Genomic DNA, 21,738 nt, shown 5'->3' on the forward strand with positions numbered 1-21,738 from the left:
TATATCCCACACCCCTCACTGTAACACTCTGATATATCCCACACCCCTCACTGTAAAACTCTGATATACCCCACACCCCTCACTGTAACACTCTGATATACCCCACACCCCTCACTGTAACACACTGATATACCCCACACCCCTCACTGTAACACTCTGATATACCCCACACCCCTCACTGTAACACTCTGATATATCCCACACCCCTCACTGTAACACTCTGATATACCCCACACGCCTCACTGTAACACTCTGATATACCCCACACGCCTCACTGTAACACTCTGATATACCCCACACCCCTCACTGTAACACTCTGATATATCCCACACCCCTCACTGTAACACTCTGATATATCCCACACCTCTCACTGTAACACTCTGATATACCCCACACCCCTCACTGTAACACTCTGATATACCCCACACCCCTCACTGTAACACTCTGATATATCCCACACCCCTCACTGTAACACTCTTATATACCCCACACCCCTCACTGTAACACTCTGATATATCCCACACCCCTCACTGTAACACTCTGATATATCCCACACCCCTCACTGTAACACTCTGATATATCCCACACCCCTCACTGTAACACTCTGATATACCCCACACCCCTCACTGTAACACTCTGATATACCCCACACCCCTCACTGTAACACTGATATATCCCACACCCCTCACTGTAACACTCTGATATACCCCACACCCCTCACTGTAACACTCTGATATACCCCACACCCCTCACTGTAACACTCTGATATATCCCACACCCCTCACTATTACACTCTGATATACCCCACACCCCTCACTGTAACACTCTGATATACCCCACACCCCTCACTATTACACTCTGATATACCCCACACCCCTCACTGTAACACTCTGATATACCCCACACCCCTCACTGTAACACTCTGATATACCCCACACACCTCACTGTAACACTCTGATATACCGCACAACCCTCACTGTAACACTCTGATATACCCCACACCCCTCACTGTAACACTCTGATATACCCCACACCCCTCACTGTAACACTCTGATATACCCCACACCCCTCACTGTAACACTCTGATATACCCCACACCCCTCACTGTAACACTCTGATATACCCCACACCCCCCACTGTAACACTCTGATATACCCCACACCCCTCACTGTAACACTCTGATATACCCCACACCCCTCACTGTAACACTCTGATATACCCCACACACCTCACTGTAACACTCTGATATACCGCACAACCCTCACTGTAACACTCTGATATACCCCACACCCCTCACTGTAACACTCTGATATACCCCACACCCCTCACTGTAACACTCTGATATACCCCACACCCCTCACTGTAACACTCTGATATACCCCACACCCCTCACTGTAACACTCTGATATACCCCACACCCCCCACTGTAACACTCTGATATACCCCACACCCCTCACTGTAACACTCTGATATACCCCACACCCCTCACTGTAACACTCTGATATATCCCACACCCCTCACTGTAACACTCTGATATACCCCACACCCCTCACTGTAACACTGATATACCCCACACCCCTCACTGTAAACATTGATATACCCCACACCCCTCACTGTAACTCTGATATACCCCACACCGCTCACTGTAACACTCTGATATACCCCACACCCCTTACTGTAACACTCTGATATACCCCACACCCCTCACTGTAACACTCTGATATACCCCACACCCCTCACTGTAACACTCTGATATACCCCACACCCCTCACTGTAACACTCTGATATACCCCACACCCCTCACTGTAACACTCTGATATACCCCACACCCCTCACTGTATCACTCTGATATACCCCACACCCCTCACTGTAACACTCTGATATATCCCACACCCCTCACTGTAACACTCTGATATATCCCACACCCCACACTGTTACACTCTGATATACCCCACACCCCTCACTGTAACACTCTGATATACCCCACACCCCTCACTGCAACACTGATATACCCCACACCCCTCACTGTAACACCCTGATATACCCCACACCCCTCACTGTAACTCTGATATACCCCACACCCCTCACTGTAACACTGATATACCCCACACCCCTCACTGCAACACTCTGATATACCCCACACCCCTCACTGTAACACTCTGATATACCCCACACCCCTCACTGTAACACTCTGATATACCCCACACCCCTCACTGTAACACTCTGATATACCCCACACCCCTCACTGTAACACTCTGATATATCCCACACCCCTCACTGTAACACTCTGATATATCCCACACCCCTCACTGTAACACTCTGATATACCCCACACCCCACACTGTAACACTCTGATACACCCCACACCCCTCACTGTAACACTGATATACCCCACACCACTCACTGTAACACTGATATACCCCACACCCCTCACTGTAACACTGATATACCCCACACCCCTCACTGTAACACTCTGATATACCCCACACCCCTCACTGTAACACTCTGATATACCCCACACCCCTCACTGTAACACTGATATACCCCACACCCCTCACTGTAACACTCTGATATATCCCACACCCCTCACTGTAACACTCTGATATATCCCACACCCCTCACTGTAACACTCTGATATATCCCACACCCCTCACTGTAACACTCTGATATAACCCACACCCCTCACTGTAACACTCTGATATACCCCACACCCCTCACTGTAACACTCTGATATATCCCACACCCCTCACTGTAACACTCTGATATAACCCACACCCCTCACTGTAACACACTGATATACCCCACACCCCTCACTGTAACACTCTGATATATCCCACACCCCTCACTGTAACACTCTGATACACCCCACACCCCTCACTGTAACACTGATATATCCCACACCCCTCACTGTAACACTCTGATATAACCCACACCCCTCACTGTAACACACTGATATACCCCACACCCCTCACTGTAACACTCTGATATATCCCACACCCCTCACTGTAACACTGATATACCCCACACCCCTCACTGTAACACTGATATATCCCACACCCCTCACTGTAACACTCTGATATAACCCACACCCCTCACTGTAACACACTGATATACCCCACACCCCTCACTGTAACACTCTGATACACCCCACACCCCTCACTGTAACACTGATATACCCCACACCCCTCACTGTAACACTCTGATATATCCCACACCCCTCACTGTAACACTCTGATACACCCCACACCCCTCACTGTAACACTGATATATCCCACACCCCTCACTGTAACACTCTGATACACCCCACACCCCTCACTGTAACACTCTGATATACCCCACACCCCTCACTGTAACACTCTGATATATCCCACACCCTCACTGTAACACTCTGATATACCCCACACCCCTCACTGTAACACTCTGATATACCCCACACCCCTCACTGTAACACTCTGATATATCCCACACCCCTCACTGTAACACTCTGATATACCCCACACCCCTCACTGTAACACTGATATACCCCACACCCCTCACTGTAACACTCTGATATACCCCACACCCCTCACTGTAACACTCTGATATATCCCACACCCCTCACTGTAACACTCTGATATATCCCACACCCCTCACTGTAACACTCTGATATACCCCACACCCCTCACTGTAACACTCTGATATACCCTACACCCCTCACTGTAACACTCTGATATACCCCACTACCCTCACTGTAACACTCTGATATATCCCACACCCCCTCACTGTAACACTCTGATATACCCCACACCCCTCACTGTAACACTCTGATATATCCCACACCCCTCACTGTAACACTCTGATATATCCCACACCCCTCACTGTAACACTCTGATATATCCCACACCCCTCACTGTAACACTATGATATACCACACACCCCTCACTGTAACACTCTGATATATCCCACACCCCTCACTGTAACACTCTGATATACCCCACACCCCTCACTGTAACACTCTGATATATCCCACACCCCTCACTCTAACTCTCTGATGTACCCCGCACCCCTCACTGTAACACTCTGATATATCCCACACCCCTCACTGTAACACTCTGATATATCCCACACCCCTCACTGTAACACTCTGATATATCCCACACCCCACACTGTTACACTCTGATATACCCCACACCCCTCACTGTAACACTCTGATATACCCCACACCCCTCACTGTAACACTGATATACCCCACACCCCTCACTGTAACACTCTGATATACCCCACACCCCTCACTGTAACACTCTGATATCCCCCACACCCCTCACTGTAACACTGATATACCCCACACCCCTCACTGTAACACTCTGATATATCCCACACCCCTCACTATAACACTCTGATATCCCCCACACCCCTCACTGTAACACTCTGATATACCCCACACCCCTCACTGTAACACTCTGATATATCCCACACCCCTCACTGTAATACTCTGATATATCCCACACCCCTCACTGTAACACTCTGATATATCCCACACCCCTCACTGTAACACTCTGATATATCCCACACCCCTCACTGTAACACTCTGATATATCCCACACCCCTCACTGTAACACTCTGATATATCCCACACCACTCACTGTAACACTGATATACCCCACACCCCTCACTGTAACACACTGATATATCCCACACCCCTCACTGTAACACTCTGATATACCCCACACCCCTCACTGTAACACTCTGATATACCCCACACCCCTCACTGTAACACTCTGATATACCCCACACCCCTCACTGTAACACTCTGATATACCCCACACCCCTCACTGTAACACTCTGATATATCCCACACCCCTCACTGTAACACTCTGATATATCCCACACCCCTCACTGTAACACTCTGATATACCCCACACCCCTCACTGTAACACTCTGATATACCCCACACCCCTCACTGTCACACTCTGATATATCCCACACCCCTCACTGTAACACTCTGATATACCCCACACCCCTCACTGTAACACTCTGATATATCCCACACCCCTCACTGTAACACTCTGATATCCCACACCCCTCACTGTCACACTCTGATATACCCCACACCCCTCACTGTAGCACTCTGATATATCCCACACCCCTCACTGTAACACTCTGATATACCCCACACCCCTCACTGTAACACTCTGATATATCCCACACCCCTCACTGTAACACTCTGATATCCCCCACACCCCTCACTGTCACACTCTGATATACCCCACACCCCTCACTGTAACACTCTGATATACCCCACACCCCTCACTGTAACACTGATATATCCCACACCCCTCACTGTAACACTCTGATATCCCCCACACCCCTCACTGTAACACTCTGATATACCCCACACCCCTCACTGTAACACTCTGATATATCCCACACCCCTCACTGTAACACTCTGATATACCCCACACCCCTCACTGTAACACCCTGATATACCCCACACCCCTCACTGTAACACTCTGATATACCCCACACCCCTCACTGTAACACTCTGATATACCCCACACCCCTCACTGTAACACTCTGATATACCCCACACCCCTCACTGTCACACTCTGATATACCCCACACCCCTCACTGTAACACTCTGATATATCCCACACCCCTCACTGTAACACTGATATACCCCACACCCCTCACTGTAACACTCTGATATACCCCACACCCCTCACTGTAACACTCTGATATATCCCACACCCCTCACTGTAACACTCTGATATATCCCACACCCCTCACTGTAATACTCTGATATACCCCACACCCCTCACTGTAACACTCTGATATACCCCACACCCCTCACTGTAACACTCTGATATACCCCACACCCCTCACTGTAACACTGATATACCCCACACCCCTCACTGTAACACTCTGATATACCCCACACCCCTCACTGTAACACTGATATACCCCACACCCCTCACTGTAATACTCTGATATATCCCACACCCCTCACTGTAATACTCTGATATATCCCACACCCCTCACTGTAACACTCTGATATACCCCACACCCCTCACTGTAACACTGATATATCCCACACCCCACACTGTTACACTCTGATATACCCCACACCCCTCACTGTAACACTCTGATATACCCCACACCCCTCACTGTAACACTCTGATATATCCCACACCCCTCACTGTAACACTCTGATATACCCCACACCCCTCACTGTAACACTCTGATATACCCCACACCCTTCACTGTAACACTCTGATATTTTCGAGTCTAACAATGATTGGTCGTTCTCGGCCGATTCTGGACTCGATCCCTCGTGTTCGAAGTGATTAAACATGTGAAATATTTCCGCTTTGACTCTCAGGCCATCCTGGAGACCCCGGAGAGGCAGCTGACTCTGAATGAAATCTATCACTGGTTCACTGGCATGTTTGCATTTTTCCGGTACAACACGGCCACCTGGAAGGTAAGGGACGAGACTGCCCGGTTCACAAGCGGCACTGAGCAGTCTCTGCTCGTCTCGCGAGACGTATTTTGTTCAGCTGCCAAACCTCTGTCTCTCTCCTGACACTGCTCTTGTGTCTGCTCCTTCTGCAGAATGCCGTGCGGCACAATCTGAGCCTCCACAAATGCTTTGTGAGGGTCGAGAACATTAAGGGGGCTGTCTGGACCGTGGACGAGGTGGAATTCCAGCGGCGACGAGGACAAAAGTTCAGCAGGTAACGGAGCAGCCGACACACATCGATTGTAATGGCAGCGGAAAAGGGAGTGTGTGCACACACGTAACGAAGACCCCCCGATTCAGAACAGATCTAGCAGCTCAAAACTGGGCATCCATGAGGCGCTGTGGGCCATCAGCAGCAGCAGAATTGTATTCCAGCACAATCTGTAACCTCATGGCCCGGCATATTCCTCACTCTACCATTACCAACAAGCCCGGGGATCAACCCTGGTTCAATGAGGAGTGTAGAAGAGCATGCCAGGAGCAGCACCAGGTGTACCTAAAAATGAGGTGCCAACCTGGTGAAGCTACAACTCAGGACTACATGCATGCTAAACAGTGGAAGCAACATGCTATAGACAGAGCTAAACGATTCCACAACCAACGGATCAGATCAAAGCTCTGCAGTCCTGCCACATCCAGTCGTGAATGGTGGTGGACAATTAAACAACTAACGGGAGGAGGAGGCTCTGTAAACATCCCCATCCTCAATGATGGCGGAGTCCAGCATGTGAGTGCAAAAGACAAGGCTGAAGCGTTTGCAACCATCTTCAGCCAGAAGTGCCGAGTGGATGATCCATCTCGGCCTCCTCCCGATATCCCCACCATCACAGAAGCCAGTCTTCGGCCAGTTCGATTCACTCCACGTGATATCAAGAAACGGCTGAGTGCACTGGATACAGCAAAGGCTATGGGCCCCGACAACATCCCAGCTGTAGTGCTGAAGACTTGTGCTCCAGAACTAGCTGCGCCTCTAGCCAAGCTGTTCCAGTACAGCTACAACACTGGCATCTACCCGACAATGTGGAAAATTGCCCAGGTATGTCCTGTCCACAAAAAGCAGGACAAATCCAATCCGGCCAATTACCGCCCCATCAGTCTACTCTCAATCATCAGCAAAGTGATGGAAGGTGTCGTCGACAGTGCTATCAAGCGGCACTTACTCACCAATAACCTGCTCACCGATGCTCAGTTTGGGTTCCGCCAGGACCACTCGGCTCCAGACCTCATTACGGCCTTGGTCCAAACATGGACAAAAGAGCTGAATTCCAGAGGTGAGGTGAGAGTGACTGCCTTTGACATCAAGGCAGCATTTGACCGAGTGTGGCACCAAGGAGCCCTAGTAAAATTGAAGTCAATGGGAATCAGGGGGAAAACTCTCCAGTGGCTGGAGTCATACCTAGCACAAAGGAAGATGGTAGTGGTTGTTGGAGGCCAAGCATCTCAGCCCCAGGGCATTGCTGCAGGAGTTCCTCAGGGCAGTGTCCTAGGCCCAACCATCTTCAGCTGCTTCATCAATGACCTTCCCTCCATCATAAGGTCAGAAATGGGGATGTTCGCTGATGATTGCACAGTGTTCAGTTCCATTCGCAACCCCTCAGATAATGAAGCAGTCCGAGCCCGCATGCAGCAAGACCTGGACAACATCCAGGCTTGGGCTCATAAGTGGCAAGTAACATTCGCGCCAGATAAGTGCCAGGCAATGACCATCTCCAACAAGAGAGAGTCTAACCACCTCCCCTTGACATTCAACGGCATTACCATCGCCGAATCCCCCACCATCAACATCCTGGGGGTCACCATTGACCAGAAACTTAACTGGACCAGCCATATAAATACTGTGGCTACGAGAGCAGGTCAGAGGCTGGGTATTCTGCGGCGAGTGACTCACCTCCTGACTCCCCAAAGCCTTTCCACCATCTACAAGGCACAAGTCAGGAGTGTGATGGAATACTCTCCACTTGCCTGGATGAGTGCAGCTCCAACAACACTCAAGAAGCTCGACACCATCCAGGACAAAGCAGCCCGCTTGATTGGCACCCCATCCACCACCCTAAACATTCACTCCCTTCACCACCGGTGCACAGTGGCTGCAGTGTGTACCATCCACAGGATGCACTGCAGCAACTCGCCAAGGCTTCTTCGACAGCACCTCCCAAACCCGCGACCTCTACCACCTAGAAGGACAAGAGCAGCAGGCGCATGGGAACAACACCACCTGCACGTTCCCCTCCAAGTCACACACCATCCCGACTTGGAAATATATCGCCGTTCCTTCATCGTCGCTGGGTCAAAATCCTGGAACTCCCTTCCTAACAGCACTGTGGGAGAACCGTCACCACACGGACTGCAGCGGTTCAAGAAGGCGGCTCACCACCACCTTCTCAAGGGCAATTAGGGATGGGCAATAAATGCCGGCCTCGCCAGCGACACCCACATCCCGTGAACGAATAAAAAAAAACACTGTACTGTGCACAGACCCCCCGATACACTGTACTGTACACAGACCCCCGATACACTGTACTGTACACAGACCCCCTGATTCCCTGTACTGTACACAGACCCCCGATACACTGTACTGTACACAGACCCCCGATACACTGTACTGTACACAGACCCCCTGATTCACTGTACTGTACACAGACCCACGATACACTGCACTGTACACAGACCCCCGATACACTGTACTGTACACAGACCCCCGATACACTGTACTGTACACAGACCCACTGATTCACTGTACTGTACACAGACCCCCGATTCACTGTACTGTACACAGACCCCCGATACACTGTACTGTACACAGACCCCCCGATACACTGTACTGTACACAGACCCCCGATTCACTGTACTGTACACAGACCCCCTGATTCACTGTACTGTACACAGACCCCCGATACACTGTACTGTAAACAGACCCCCGATACACTGTACTGTACACAAACCCCGATACACTACTGTACGCAGACCCCCCGATACACTGTACTGTACACAGACCCCCTGATTCACTGTACTGTACACAGACCCCCCGATACACTACTGTACGCAGACCCACCCGATACACTGTACTGTACACAGACCCACTGATTCACTGTACTGTACACAGACCCCCCGATACACTGTACTGTACACAGACCCCCCGATACACTGTAATGTACACAGACCCCCCGATACACTGTACTGTACACAGACCCCCGAGACACTGTACTGTACACAGACCCCCGATACACTGTACTGTACACAGACCCCCGATACACTGTACTGTACACAGACCCCCTGATTCACTGTACTGTACACAGACCCCCCGATACACTACTGTTCGCAGACCCCCCCGATACACTGTACTGTACACAGACCCACTGATTCACTGTACTGTACACAGACCCCCCGATACACTGTACTGTACACAGACCCCCCGATACACTGTACTGTACACAGACCCCCCGATACACTGTACTGTACACAGACCCCCGATACACTGTACTGTACACAGACCCCCGATTCACTGTACTGTACACAGACCCCGATACACTACTGTACACAGACCCCCCGATTCACTGTACTGTACACAGACCCCCCCGATACACTACTGTACACAGACCCCCGATACACTGTACTGTACACAGACCCACTGATTCACTGTACTGTACACAGACCCCCCAATACACTGTACTGTACACAGACCCCCGATTCACTGTACTGTACACAGACCCCCCGATACACTGTACTGTACACAGACCCCCGGATTCACTGTACTGTACACAGACCCACTGATTCACTGTACTGTACACAGACCCACTGATTCACTGTACAGTACACAGACCCCCGATACACTGTACTGTACACAGACCCCCAGATTCACTGTACTGTACACAGACCCCCGATACACTGTACTGTACACAGACCCCCGATACACTGTACTGTACACAGACCCCCGATACACTGTACTGTACACAGACCCACTGATTCACTGTACTGTACACAGACCCCCCGATACACTGTACTGTACACAGACCCCCGATTCACTGTACTGTACACAGACCCCCGATACACTACTGTACACAGACCCCTGATTCACTGTACTGTACACAGACCCCCGGATTCACTGTACTGTACACAGACCCCCGATACACTGTACTGTACACAGACCCCCAGATTCACTGTACTGTACACAGACCCCTGATACACTGTACTGTACACAGACCCTGATACACTACTGTACACAGAACCACTGATTCACTGTACTGTACACAGACCCCCGGATTCACTGCACTGTACACAGACCCCCGATACACTGTACTGTACACAGACCCCCGATTCACTGTACTGTACACAGACCCCCCGATACACTGCACTGTACACAGACCCCCGATTCACTGTACTGTACACAGACCCTGATACACTGCACTGTACACAGACCCCCGATTCACTGTACTGTACACAGACCCCCGATACACTGTACTGTACACAGACCCTGATACACTGCACTGTACACAGACCCCTGATTCACTGTACTGTACACAGACCCCCGATACACTGTACTGTACACAGACCCTGATACACTACTGTACACTGACCCTCTGATTCACTGTACTGTACACAGACCCTGATACACTGCACTGTACACAGACCCCCCGATACACTACTGTACACAGACCCTGATACACTGCACTGTACACAGTCCCCCCGATACACTACTGTACACAGACCCACTGATTCACTGTACTGTACACAGACCCTGATACACTGCACTGTACACAGACCCTGATACACTGTACTGTACACAGACCCTGATACACTGCACTGTACACAGACCCTGATACACTGCACTGTACACAGATCCCCCGATTCACTGCACTGTACACAGACCCCCGATACACTGTACTGTACACAGACCCTGATACACTGCACTGTACACAGACCCTGATACACTGCACTGTACACAGACCCCCGATTCACTGTACTGTACACAGACCCCCGATACACTACTGTACACAGACCCCCTGATACACTGCACTGTACACAGACCCTGATACACTGCACTGTACACAGACCCCCGATTCACTGTACTGTACACAGACCCCCGATACACTACTGTACACAGACCCCCTGATACACTGCACTGTACACAGGCCCTGATACACTGCACTGTACAATTCACTTCACTGTGATATAATAAATTAAACTGGTTACTTGATGAGATGCAATTGGACAGACGAACTGGTGGAGATTATGTGACGAGTTCGGTTTGATTTTGGGCCTGTGAATTCATCCCTGCTCTGTGTGAGCTGTAATTCTGGGATTTCCGAAACTCCATACATGGCACATGAAATACAGGGAGCATCTGCGTTTGTGAAAAACAGAGAGATGTCCATCTGGCCGTTTGTTCAATGGTCAGTGTCTCTCAGTGCGAGCCCATAGATCCTGTGTTTACGGTCATGGATAGTGTTTGATCAATGGTCAGTGTCTCTCAGTGCGAGTCCACAGATCCTGTGTTTACGGTCTGGGATAGTGTTTGATCAATGGTCAGTGTTTCTCAGTGCGAGCCCACAGATCCTGTGTTTACAGTCTGGGATAGTGTTTGATCAATGGTCAGTGTCTCTCAGTGCGAGCCCACAGATCCTGTGTTTACAGTCTGGGATAGCGCTTGATCAATGGTCAGTGTCTCTCAGTGCGAGCCCACAGATCCTGTGTTTACAGTCTGGGATAGTGTTTGATCAATGGTCAGTGTCTCTCAGTGCGAGTCCACAGATCCTGTGTTTATGGTCTGGGATAGTGTTTGATCAATGGTCAGTGTCTCTCAGTGCGAGTCCACAGATCCTGCGTTTACGGTCTGGGATAGTGTTTGATCAATGGTCAGTGTCTCTCAGTGCGAGTCCATAGATCCTGTGTTTACGGTCTGGGATAGTGTTTGATCAATGGTCAGTGTCTCTCAGTGCGAGCCCATAGATCCTGTGTTTACGGTCTGGGATAGTGTTTGATCAATGGTCAGTGTCTCTCAGTGCGAGTCCACAGATCCTGTGTTTATGGTCTGGGATAGTGTTTGTTCAATGGTCAGTGTCTCTCAGTGCGAGCCCATAGATCCTGTGTTTACGGTCTGGGATAGTGTTTGATCAATGGTCAGTGTCTCTCAGTGCGAGTCCATAGATCCTGCAATTACTGTCTGGGATAGTGTTTGATCAATGGTCAGTGTCTCTCAGTGCGAGTCCATAGATCCTGCATTTACGATCTGGGATAGCGTTTGATCAATGGTCAGTGTCTCTCAGTGCGAGTCCATCGATCCTGTGTTTACGGTCTGGGATAGTGTTTGATCAATGGTCAGTGTCTCTCAGTGCGAGTCCATAGATCCTGCGTTTACGGTCTGGGATAGTGTTTGATCAATGGTCAGTGTCTCTCAGTGCGAGTCCACAGATCCTGTGTTTACGGTCTGGGATAGCGTTTGATCAATGGTCAGTGTCTCTCAGTGCGAGCCCATCGATCCTGTGTTTACGGTCTGGGATAGTGTTTGATCAATGGTCAGTGTCTCTCAGTGCGAGTCCATAGATCCTGTGTTTACGGTCTGGGATAGTGTTTGATCAATGGTCAGTGTCTCTCAGTGCGAGCCCATCGATCCTGTGTTTACGGTCTGGGATAGTGTTTGATCAATGGTCAGTGTCTCTCAGTGCGAGTCCACAGATCCTGTGTTTATGGTCTGGGATAGCGTTTAATCAATGGTCAGTGTCTCTCAGTGCGAGTCCACAGATCCTGTGTTTACGGTCTGGGATAGTGTTTGATCAATGGTCAGTGTCTCTCAGTGCGAGCCCATAGATCCTGTGTTTACGGTCTGGGATAGTGTTTGATCAATGGTCAGTGTCTCTCAGTGCGAGTCCATAGATCCTGTGTTTATGGTCTGGGATAGTGTTTGATCAATGGTCAGTGTCTCTCAGTGCGAGTCCATAGATCCTGTGTTTACTGTCTGGGATAGTGTTTGATCAATGGTCAGTGTCTCTCAGTGCGAGCCCATAGATCCTGTGTTTACAGTCTGGGATAGTGTTTGATCAATGGTCAGTGTCTCTCAGTGCGAGCCCATAGATCCTGTGTTTACGGTCTGGGATAGTGTTTGATCAATGGTCAGTGTCTCAGTGCGAGTCCATAGATCCTGTGTTTATGGTCTGGGATAGTGTTTGATCAATGGTCAGTGTCTCTCAGTGCGAGTCCATAGATCCTGTGTTTATGGTCTGGGATAGTGTTTGATCAATGGTCAGTGTCTCTCAGTGCGAGTCCATAGATCCTGTGTTTACAGTCTGGGATAGTGTTTGATCAATGGTCAGTGTCTCTCAGTGCGAGTCCATAGATCCTGTGTTTATGGTCTGGGATAGTGTTTGATCAATGGTCAGTGTCTCTCAGTGCGAGTCCATAGATCCTGTGTTTACAGTCTGGGATAGTGTTTGATCAATGGTCAGTGTCTCTCAGTGCGAGTCCATAGATCCTGTGTTTATGGTCTGGGATAGTGTTTGATCAATGGTCAGTGTCTCTCAGTGCGAGTCCATAGATTCTGTGTTTACAGTCTGGGATAGTGTTTGATCAATGGTCAGTGTCTCTCAGTGCGAGTCCATAGATCCTGTGTTTATGGTCTGGGATAGTGTTTGATCAATGGTCAGTGTCTCTCAGTGCGAGTCCATAGATCCTGTGTTTACGGTCTGGGATAGTGTTTGATCAATGGTCAGTGTCTCTCAGTGCGAGTCCATAGATCCTGTGTTTACAGTCTGGGATAGTGTTTGATCAATGGTCAGTGTCTCTCAGTGCGAGTCCATAGATCCTGTGTTTACGGTCTGGGATAGTGTTTGATCAATGGTCAGTGTCTCTCAGTGCGAGTCCATAGATCCTGTGTTTATGGTCTGGGATAGTGTTTGATCAATGGTCAGTGTCTCTCAGTGCGAGTCCATAGATCCTGTGTTTACGGTCTGGGATAGTGTTTGATCAATGGTCAGTGTCTCTCAGTGCGAGTCCATAGATCCTGTGTTTACAGTCTGGGATAGTGTTTGATCAATGGTCAGTGTCTCTCAGTGCGAGTCCACAGATCCTGTGTTTACGGTCTGGGATAGTGTTTGATCAATGGTCAGTGTCTCAGTGCGAGTCCATAGATCCTGTGTTTATGGTCTGGGATAGTGTTTGATCAATGGTCAGTGTCTCTCAGTGCGAGTCCATAGATCCTGTGTTTACAGTCTGGGATAGTGTTTGATCAATGGTCAGTGTCTCTCAGTGCGAGTCCATAGATCCTGTGTTTATGGTCTGGGATAGTGTTTGATCAATGGTCAGTGTCTCTCAGTGCGAGTCCATAGATTCTGTGTTTACAGTCTGGGATAGTGTTTGATCAATGGTCAGTGTCTCTCAGTGCGAGTCCATAGATCCTGTGTTTATGGTCTGGGATGGTGTTTGATCAATGGTCAGTGTCTCTCAGTGCGAGTCCACAGATCCTGCGTTTACGGTCTGGGATAGTGTTTGATCAATGGTCAGTGTCTCTCAGTGCGAGTCCATAGATTCTGTGTTTATGGTCTGGGATAGTGTTTGATCAATGGTCAGTGTCTCTCAGTGCGAGCCCATAGATCCTGTGTTTACGGTCTGGGATAGTGTTTGATCAATGGTCAGTGTCTCTCAGTGCGAGTCCATAGATCCTGTGTTTACAGTCTGGGATAGTGTTTGTTCAATGGTCAGTGTCTCTCAGTGCGAGTCCACAGATCCTGTGTTTATGGTCTGGGATAGTGTTTGATCAATGGTCAGTGTCTCTCAGTGCGAGTCCACAGATCCTGCGTTTACGGTCTGGGATAGTGTTTGATCAATGGTCAGTGTCTCTCAGTGCGAGTCCATACATCCTGTGTTTACGGTCTGGGATAGTGTTTGATCAATGGTCAGTGTCTCTCAGTGCGAGTCCATAGATCCTGTGTTTATGGTCTGGGACAGTGTTTGATCAATGGTCAGTGTCTCTCAGTGCGAGTCCACAGATCCTGCGTTTACGGTCTGGGATAGTGTTTGATCAATGGTCAGTGTCTCTCAGTGCGAGTCCATAGATCCTGTGTTTACAGTCTGGGATAGTGTTTGATCAATGGTCAGTGTCTCTCAGTGCGAGTCCACAGATCCTGTGTTTATGGTCTGGGATAGTGTTTGATCAATGGTCAGTGTCTCTCAGTGCGAGTCCATAGATCCTGTGTTTACGGTCTGGGATAGTGTTTGATCAATGGTCAGTGTCTCTCAGTGCGAGTCCATAGATCCTGTGTTTATGGTCTGGGATAGTGTTTGATCAATGGTCAGTGTCTCTCAGTGCGAGTCCATAGATTCTGTGTTTACAGTCTGGGATAGTGTTTGATCAATGGTCAGTGTCTCTCAGTGCGAGTCCATAGATCCTGTGTTTATGGTCTGGGATAGTGTTTGATCAATGGTCAGTGTCTCTCAGTGCGAGTCCATAGATCCTGTGTTTATGGTCTGGGATAGTGTTTGATCAATGGTCAGTGTCTCTCAGTGCGAGTCCATAGATTCTGTGTTTACAGTCTGGGATAGTGTTTGATCAATGGTCAGTGTCTCTCAGTGCGAGTCCATAGATCCTGTGTTTATGGTCTGGGATAGTGTTTGATCAATGGTCAGTGTCTCTCAGTGCGAGTCCATAGATCCTGTGTTTATGGTCTGGGATAGTGTTTGATCAATGGTCAGTGTCTCTCAGTGCGAGTCCATAGATCCTGTGTTTACGGTCTGGGATAGTGTTTGATCAATGGTCAGTGTCTCTCAGTGCGAGTCCATAGATCCTGTGTTTATGGTCTGGGATAGTGTTTGATCAATGGTCAGTGTCTCTCAGTGCGAGCCCACAGATCCTGTGTTTATGGTCTGGGATAGTGTTTGATCAATGGTCAGTGTCTCTCAGTGCGAGTCCATAGATCCTGTGTTTATGGTCTGGGATAGTGTTTGATCAATGGTCAGTGTCTCTCAGTGCGAGTCCATAGATCCTGTGTTTATGGTCTGGGATAGTGTTTGATCAATGGTCAGTGTCTCTCAGTGCGAGTCCATAGATCCTGTGTTTACATCTGGGCTATCAAAGCTTTCTGATTATTTTAAACAGAGACCCAGAGACAAGATGGAGCCTGCCGTAATGCATCACACAGGGATAATGTTGACTAAGCACGGGTCGGCCGTGACTGAAGACCACAACAGAGAGAGGATTCGGAAATCACCAGACTACCTATCCTGTCAAAGCCCGTGATCTCTTTCTGATGGACTTTCCTCTCGCGAGACGGACATTGTTTATGGAAATGTATATCTGTCGGCAATGATCCCGAACTGAGTTGATCATGTCAATCAATAAAGGCGATACAATCTGTGAAGACCTTGTTGTCTGTTAATCTATGGGAATATCCAATCAGATAAACTTCTCAACTTTACTTCCTGCTCCTTCAGATCAGAAAGACAGAGATAAGTCTGAGGGCTTTCTATCCAGGCATTGTGTGCACTCTGCCATCAGGTATGAACTATTCTCTATCACTCCCAGACTCAGACAGTGTGTCACAGTCACTCCCAGACTCAGACAGTGTGTCACAGTCACTCCCAGACTCAGACAGTGTGTCACAGTCACTCCCAGACTCAGACAGTGTGTAACAGTCACTCCCAGACTCAGACAGTGTGTCACAGTCACTCCCAGACTCAGACAGTGTGTCACAGTCACTCCCAGACTCAGACAGTGTGTCACAGTCACTCCCAGACTCAGACAGTGTGTCACGGTCACTCCCAGACTCAGACAGTGTGTCACAGTCACTCCCAGACTCAGACAGTGTGTCAAAGTCACTCCCAGACTCAGACAGTGTGTCACAGTCACTCCCAGACTCAGACAGTGTGTCACAGTCACTCCCAGACTCAGACAGTGTGTCACAGTCACTCCCAGACTCAGACAGTGTGTAACAGTCACTCCCAGACTCAGACAGTGTGTCACAGTCACTCCCAGACTCAGACAGTGTGTCACAGTCACTCCCAGACTCAGACAGTGTGTCACAGTCACTCCCAGACTCAGACAGTGTGTCACAGTCACTCCCAGACTCAGACAGTGTGTCACAGTCACTCCCAGACTCAGACAGTGTGTCACAGTCACTCCCAGACTCAGACAGTGTGTCACAGTCACTCCCAGACTCAGACAGTGTGTCACAGTCACTCCCAGACTCAGACAGTGTGTCACAGTCACTCCCAGACTCAGACAGTGTGTCACAGTCACTCCCAGACTCAGACAGTGTGTCACAGTCACTCCCAGACTCAGACAGTGTGTAACAGTCACTCCCAGACGCTGAGAGTGTGTAACAGTCACTCCCAGACTCAGACAGTGTGTAACAGTCACTCCCAGACGCTGAGAGTGTGTAACAGTCACTATCAGACTCAGACAGTGTGTCACAGTCACTCCCAGACGCTGAGAGTGTGTAACAGTCACTCCCAGACTCAGACAGTGTGTCACAGTCACTCCCAGACTCAGACAGTGTGTCACAGTCACTCCCAGACTCAGACAGTGTGTAACAGTCACTCCCAGACTCAGACAGTGTGTCACAGTCACTCCCAGACTCAGACAGTGTGTAACAGTCACTCCCAGACTCAGACAGTGTGTCACAGTCACTCCCAGACTCAGACAGTGTGTCACAGTCACTCCCAGACTCAGACAGTGTGTAACAGTCACTCCCAGACTCAGACAGTGTGTCACAGTCACTCCCAGACTCAGACAGTGTGTCACAGTCACTCCCAGACTCAGACAGTGTGTAACAGTCACTCCCAGACGCTGAGAGTGTGTAACAGTCACTCCCAGACTCAGACAGTGTGTAACAGTCACTCCCAGACGCTGAGAGTGTGTAACAGTCACTATCAGACTCAGACAGTGTGTAACAGTCACTCCCAGACGCTGAGAGTGTGTAACAGTCACTCCCAGACTCAGAGAATGGTAGAGTCTGTGTACAGTACAGTGTATCGGGGGGGTCTGTGTACAGTACAGGGAATCGGGGGTTCTGTGTACAGTACAGTGTATCGGGGGTCTGTGTAGAGTACAGTGTATTGGGGGTCTGTGTACAGTACATTGTATTGGGGGTCTGTGTACAGTACAGTGTATCGGGGGGTCTGTGTACAGTTCAGTGTATCGGGGTCTGTGTACAGTACAGTGTATCGGGGTCTGTGTACAGTACAGTGTATCGGGGGTCTGTGTACAGTATAGTGTATCGGGGGTCTGTGTACAGTACAGTGTATCGGGGTCTGTGTACTGTACAGTGTATCGGGGTCTGTGTACAGTGCAGTGTATTGGGGGTATAGTGTATTCGTGTTTTCTTGGCCCGCCCAGCCCAGGGCTCGTGTTTCTCGGCCCGCCCAGCCCAGGGCTCGTGTTTCTCGGCCCGCCCAGCCCAGGGCTCGTGTTTCTCGGGCCGCCCAGCCCAGGGCTCGTGTTTCTCGGGCCGCCCAGCCCAGGGCTCGTGTTTCTCGGCCCGCCCAGCCCAGGGCTCGTGTTTCTCGGCCCGCCCAGCCCAGGGCTCGTGTTTCTCGGCCCGCCCAGCCCAGGGCTCGTGTTTCTCGGCCCGCCCAGCCCAGGGCTCGTGTTTCTCGGCCCACCCAGCCCAGGGCTCGTGTTTCTCGGCCCGCCCAGCCCAGGGCTCGTGTTTCTTGGGCCGCCCAGGCCAGGGCTCGTGTTTCTCGGCCCGCCCAGCCCAGGGCTCGTGTTTCTCGGCCCGCCCAGCCCAGGGCTCGTGTTTCTCGGCCCGTCCAGCCCAGGGCTCGTGTTTCTCGGCCCGCCCAGCCCAGGGCTCGTGTTTCTCGGCCCGCCCAGCCCAGGGCTCGTGTTTCTCGGCCCGCCCAGCCCAGGGCTCGTGTTTCTTGGGCCGCCCAGGCCAGGGCTCGTGTTTCTCGGCCCGCCCAGCCCAGGGCTCGTGTTTCTCGGCCCGCCCAGCCCAGGGCTCGTGTTTCTCGGCCCGCCCAGCCCAGGGCTCGTGTTTCTCGGCCCGCCCAGCCCAGGGCTCGTGTTTCTCGGCCCGCCCAGCCCAGGGCTCGTGTTTCTCGGCCCGCCCAGCCCAGGGCTCGTGTTTCTCGGCCCGCCCAGCCCAGGGTACCTGCTCCCACAGGTTTCTCCGATACTCTGTCAGAAAACAAGCCCAAACCAGCCTGTTACCAGAACCACAACAACAATCAAAAGCAGACGCTGTAAAGTATTTGGGTGCAAAGCCGAGCGAGTCGATCAGACATTTACAGAGTACGAAACACTGAATGAGACCTTCCTCTCACTCCTGAAATGATACCCTGTGCCCCAGACTATGGGGAGGTCTCACGCTGTCATACTTGGCGACAAAGGCAAGCAATAGAGTCTAGTCTGTGAACAAAGCCCTCGAAATGGCCCTGGTACACCAATCGGGAGCAATCCTGGTGCAGCACATGTTATACCAGCCCAATGAGGCAGTGGGCACGACCGGAGCCAATCGCAGCCCTGGGAGCAGAACATCGGTCTGGGGCGGGAGCGAATTCAGCCTCTCGGGTCTCGGGCCTCGGGCCTCGGGCCTCGGGTCTCAGGCCTCGGGTCTCAGGCCTGGGGTCTCGGGCCTCGGGTCTCAGGCCTCGGGCCTCGGGTCTCAGGCCTCGGGCCTCGGGCCTCAGGCCTCGGGTCTCAGGCCTGGGGTCTCGGGCCTGGGGTCTCGGGCCTCGGGTCTCGGGCCTCGGGCCTCGGGCCTCGGGTCTCGGGCCTGGGGTCTCGGGCCTCGGGTCTCGGGCCTCGGGCCTCGGGTCTCGGGTCTCGGGCCTCGGGTCTCGGGCCTCGGGCCTCGGGTCTCAGGCCTGGGGTCTCGGGCTTGGAGTCTCGGGCCTGAGGTCTCGGGTCTCGGGCCTCGGGTCTCGGGTCTCGGGCCTCGGGTCTCGGGTCTCGGGCCTCGGGTCTCGGGCCTCGGGCCTCGGGCCTCGGGTCTCGGGCCTGGGGTCTCGGGCCTCGGGTCTCGGGCCTCGGGTCTTGGGTCTCGGGCCTCGGGTCTCGGGCCTCGGGCCTCGGGTCTCGGGTCTCGGGCCTCGGGTCTCGGGCCTCGGGCCTCGGGTCTCAGGCCTGGGGTCTCGGGCTTGGAGTCTCGGGCCTGAGGTCTCGGGTCTCGGGCCTCGGGTCTCGGGTCTCGGGCCTCGGGTCTCGGGTCTCGGGCCTCGGGTCTCGGGCCTGGGGTCTCGGGTGTCGGGCCTCGGGTCTCGGGCCTCGGGTCTCGGGCCTCGGGTCTCGGGCCTCGGGCCTCGGGTCTCGGGTCTCGGGCCTCGGGTCTCGGGCCTCGGGCCTCGGGTCTCAGGCCTGGGGTCTCGGGCTTGGAGTCTCGGGCCTGAGGTCTCGGGTCTCGGGCCTCGGGTCTCGGGTCTCGGGCCTCGGGTCTCGGGTCTCGGGCCTCGGGTCTCGGGCCTGGGGTCTCGGGTCTCGGGTCTCGGGTCTCGGGTCTCGGGCCTCGGGTCTCGGGTCTCGGGCCTCGGGTCTCGGGCCTGGGGTCTCGGGTGTCGGGCCTCGGGTCTCGGGCCTCGGGTCTCGGGCCTCGGGTCTCGGGCCTCGGGTCTCGGGCCTCGGGCCCCGGGCCTCGGGTGTGCCTTGGAGGGTGGGCTCGCAGTTGCCCACATTTTCACTGTAGAGCCAGGAGGCCCTGTATTGATGGGGTCGGGGTCAGCCTGAGAAACACTGACCGCAGCTCGCTCGCTGCAAACCATTAATTGGCGCCTTCATGGCCCATGCTGGAGCTGCCTTATGTTTGGTTGTCGCAACCTCTAAAAGGATCTCAGACTAAAAGGATTAGGAGGAGGCCATTCAGCCCCTCGAGCCTGTTCCACCATTCAATTAGATCATATCTGATCTGTATCTTAACCCCATTTACCCGCCTTGGCTTCGTATCTCTTATCCAACAAAAATCTATTGTTCTCAGATTGAAAGATTGTCCCACATTACAACACTGACCACACTTCAAAAGTACTTCTTTGGGACGTCCTGAGGTGGTGAAAGGTGCTGGAGAAATGGGAGTTCCTCCTTTATTGAAAGCTCCAATCGACCCCCAGACTCCACAGCTTTTTTTTTGGGGAGAGAGTTCCAGATTCCCACTCCCCTTTGTGTGAAGAAATGCTTCCCGACATCACCCCTGAACGGCCTGGCTCTAATTTTAAGGTTCTGCCCCCTTGTTCTGGACTCCCCCCACCAGAGGAAATAGTTTCTCTCTATCGACCCCATCAAATCCTTTAATCATCTCAAACCCCTCGATTAGATCACC

The 21,738-nt window shown here is 51.5% G+C and overlaps 1 protein-coding gene across 1 annotated transcript in view; it reads left to right on the forward strand.

Moving 5' to 3' along the window:
* The window catches only part of LOC137311392 (forkhead box protein P3-like), a 78,912-nt gene extending 62,067 nt beyond the window's left edge, over positions 1-16,845 (forward strand). Inside the window, exons 8-10 of the mRNA XM_067978633.1 lie at positions 6,359-6,460; positions 6,592-6,713; positions 16,584-16,845. Of these exons, the coding sequence (XP_067834734.1) occupies positions 6,359-6,460; positions 6,592-6,713; positions 16,584-16,614 (255 nt within the window). The 3' untranslated portion in view covers positions 16,615-16,845. The remainder of the gene's footprint in view (positions 1-6,358; positions 6,461-6,591; positions 6,714-16,583) is intronic.
* The last annotated feature ends 4,893 nt before the right edge of the window (positions 16,846-21,738 follow it).

This window comes from Heptranchias perlo, unplaced genomic scaffold (assembly GCF_035084215.1).
Source record: "Heptranchias perlo isolate sHepPer1 unplaced genomic scaffold, sHepPer1.hap1 HAP1_SCAFFOLD_333, whole genome shotgun sequence".
Classification (NCBI taxonomy): Eukaryota; Metazoa; Chordata; class Chondrichthyes; order Hexanchiformes; family Hexanchidae; genus Heptranchias; species Heptranchias perlo.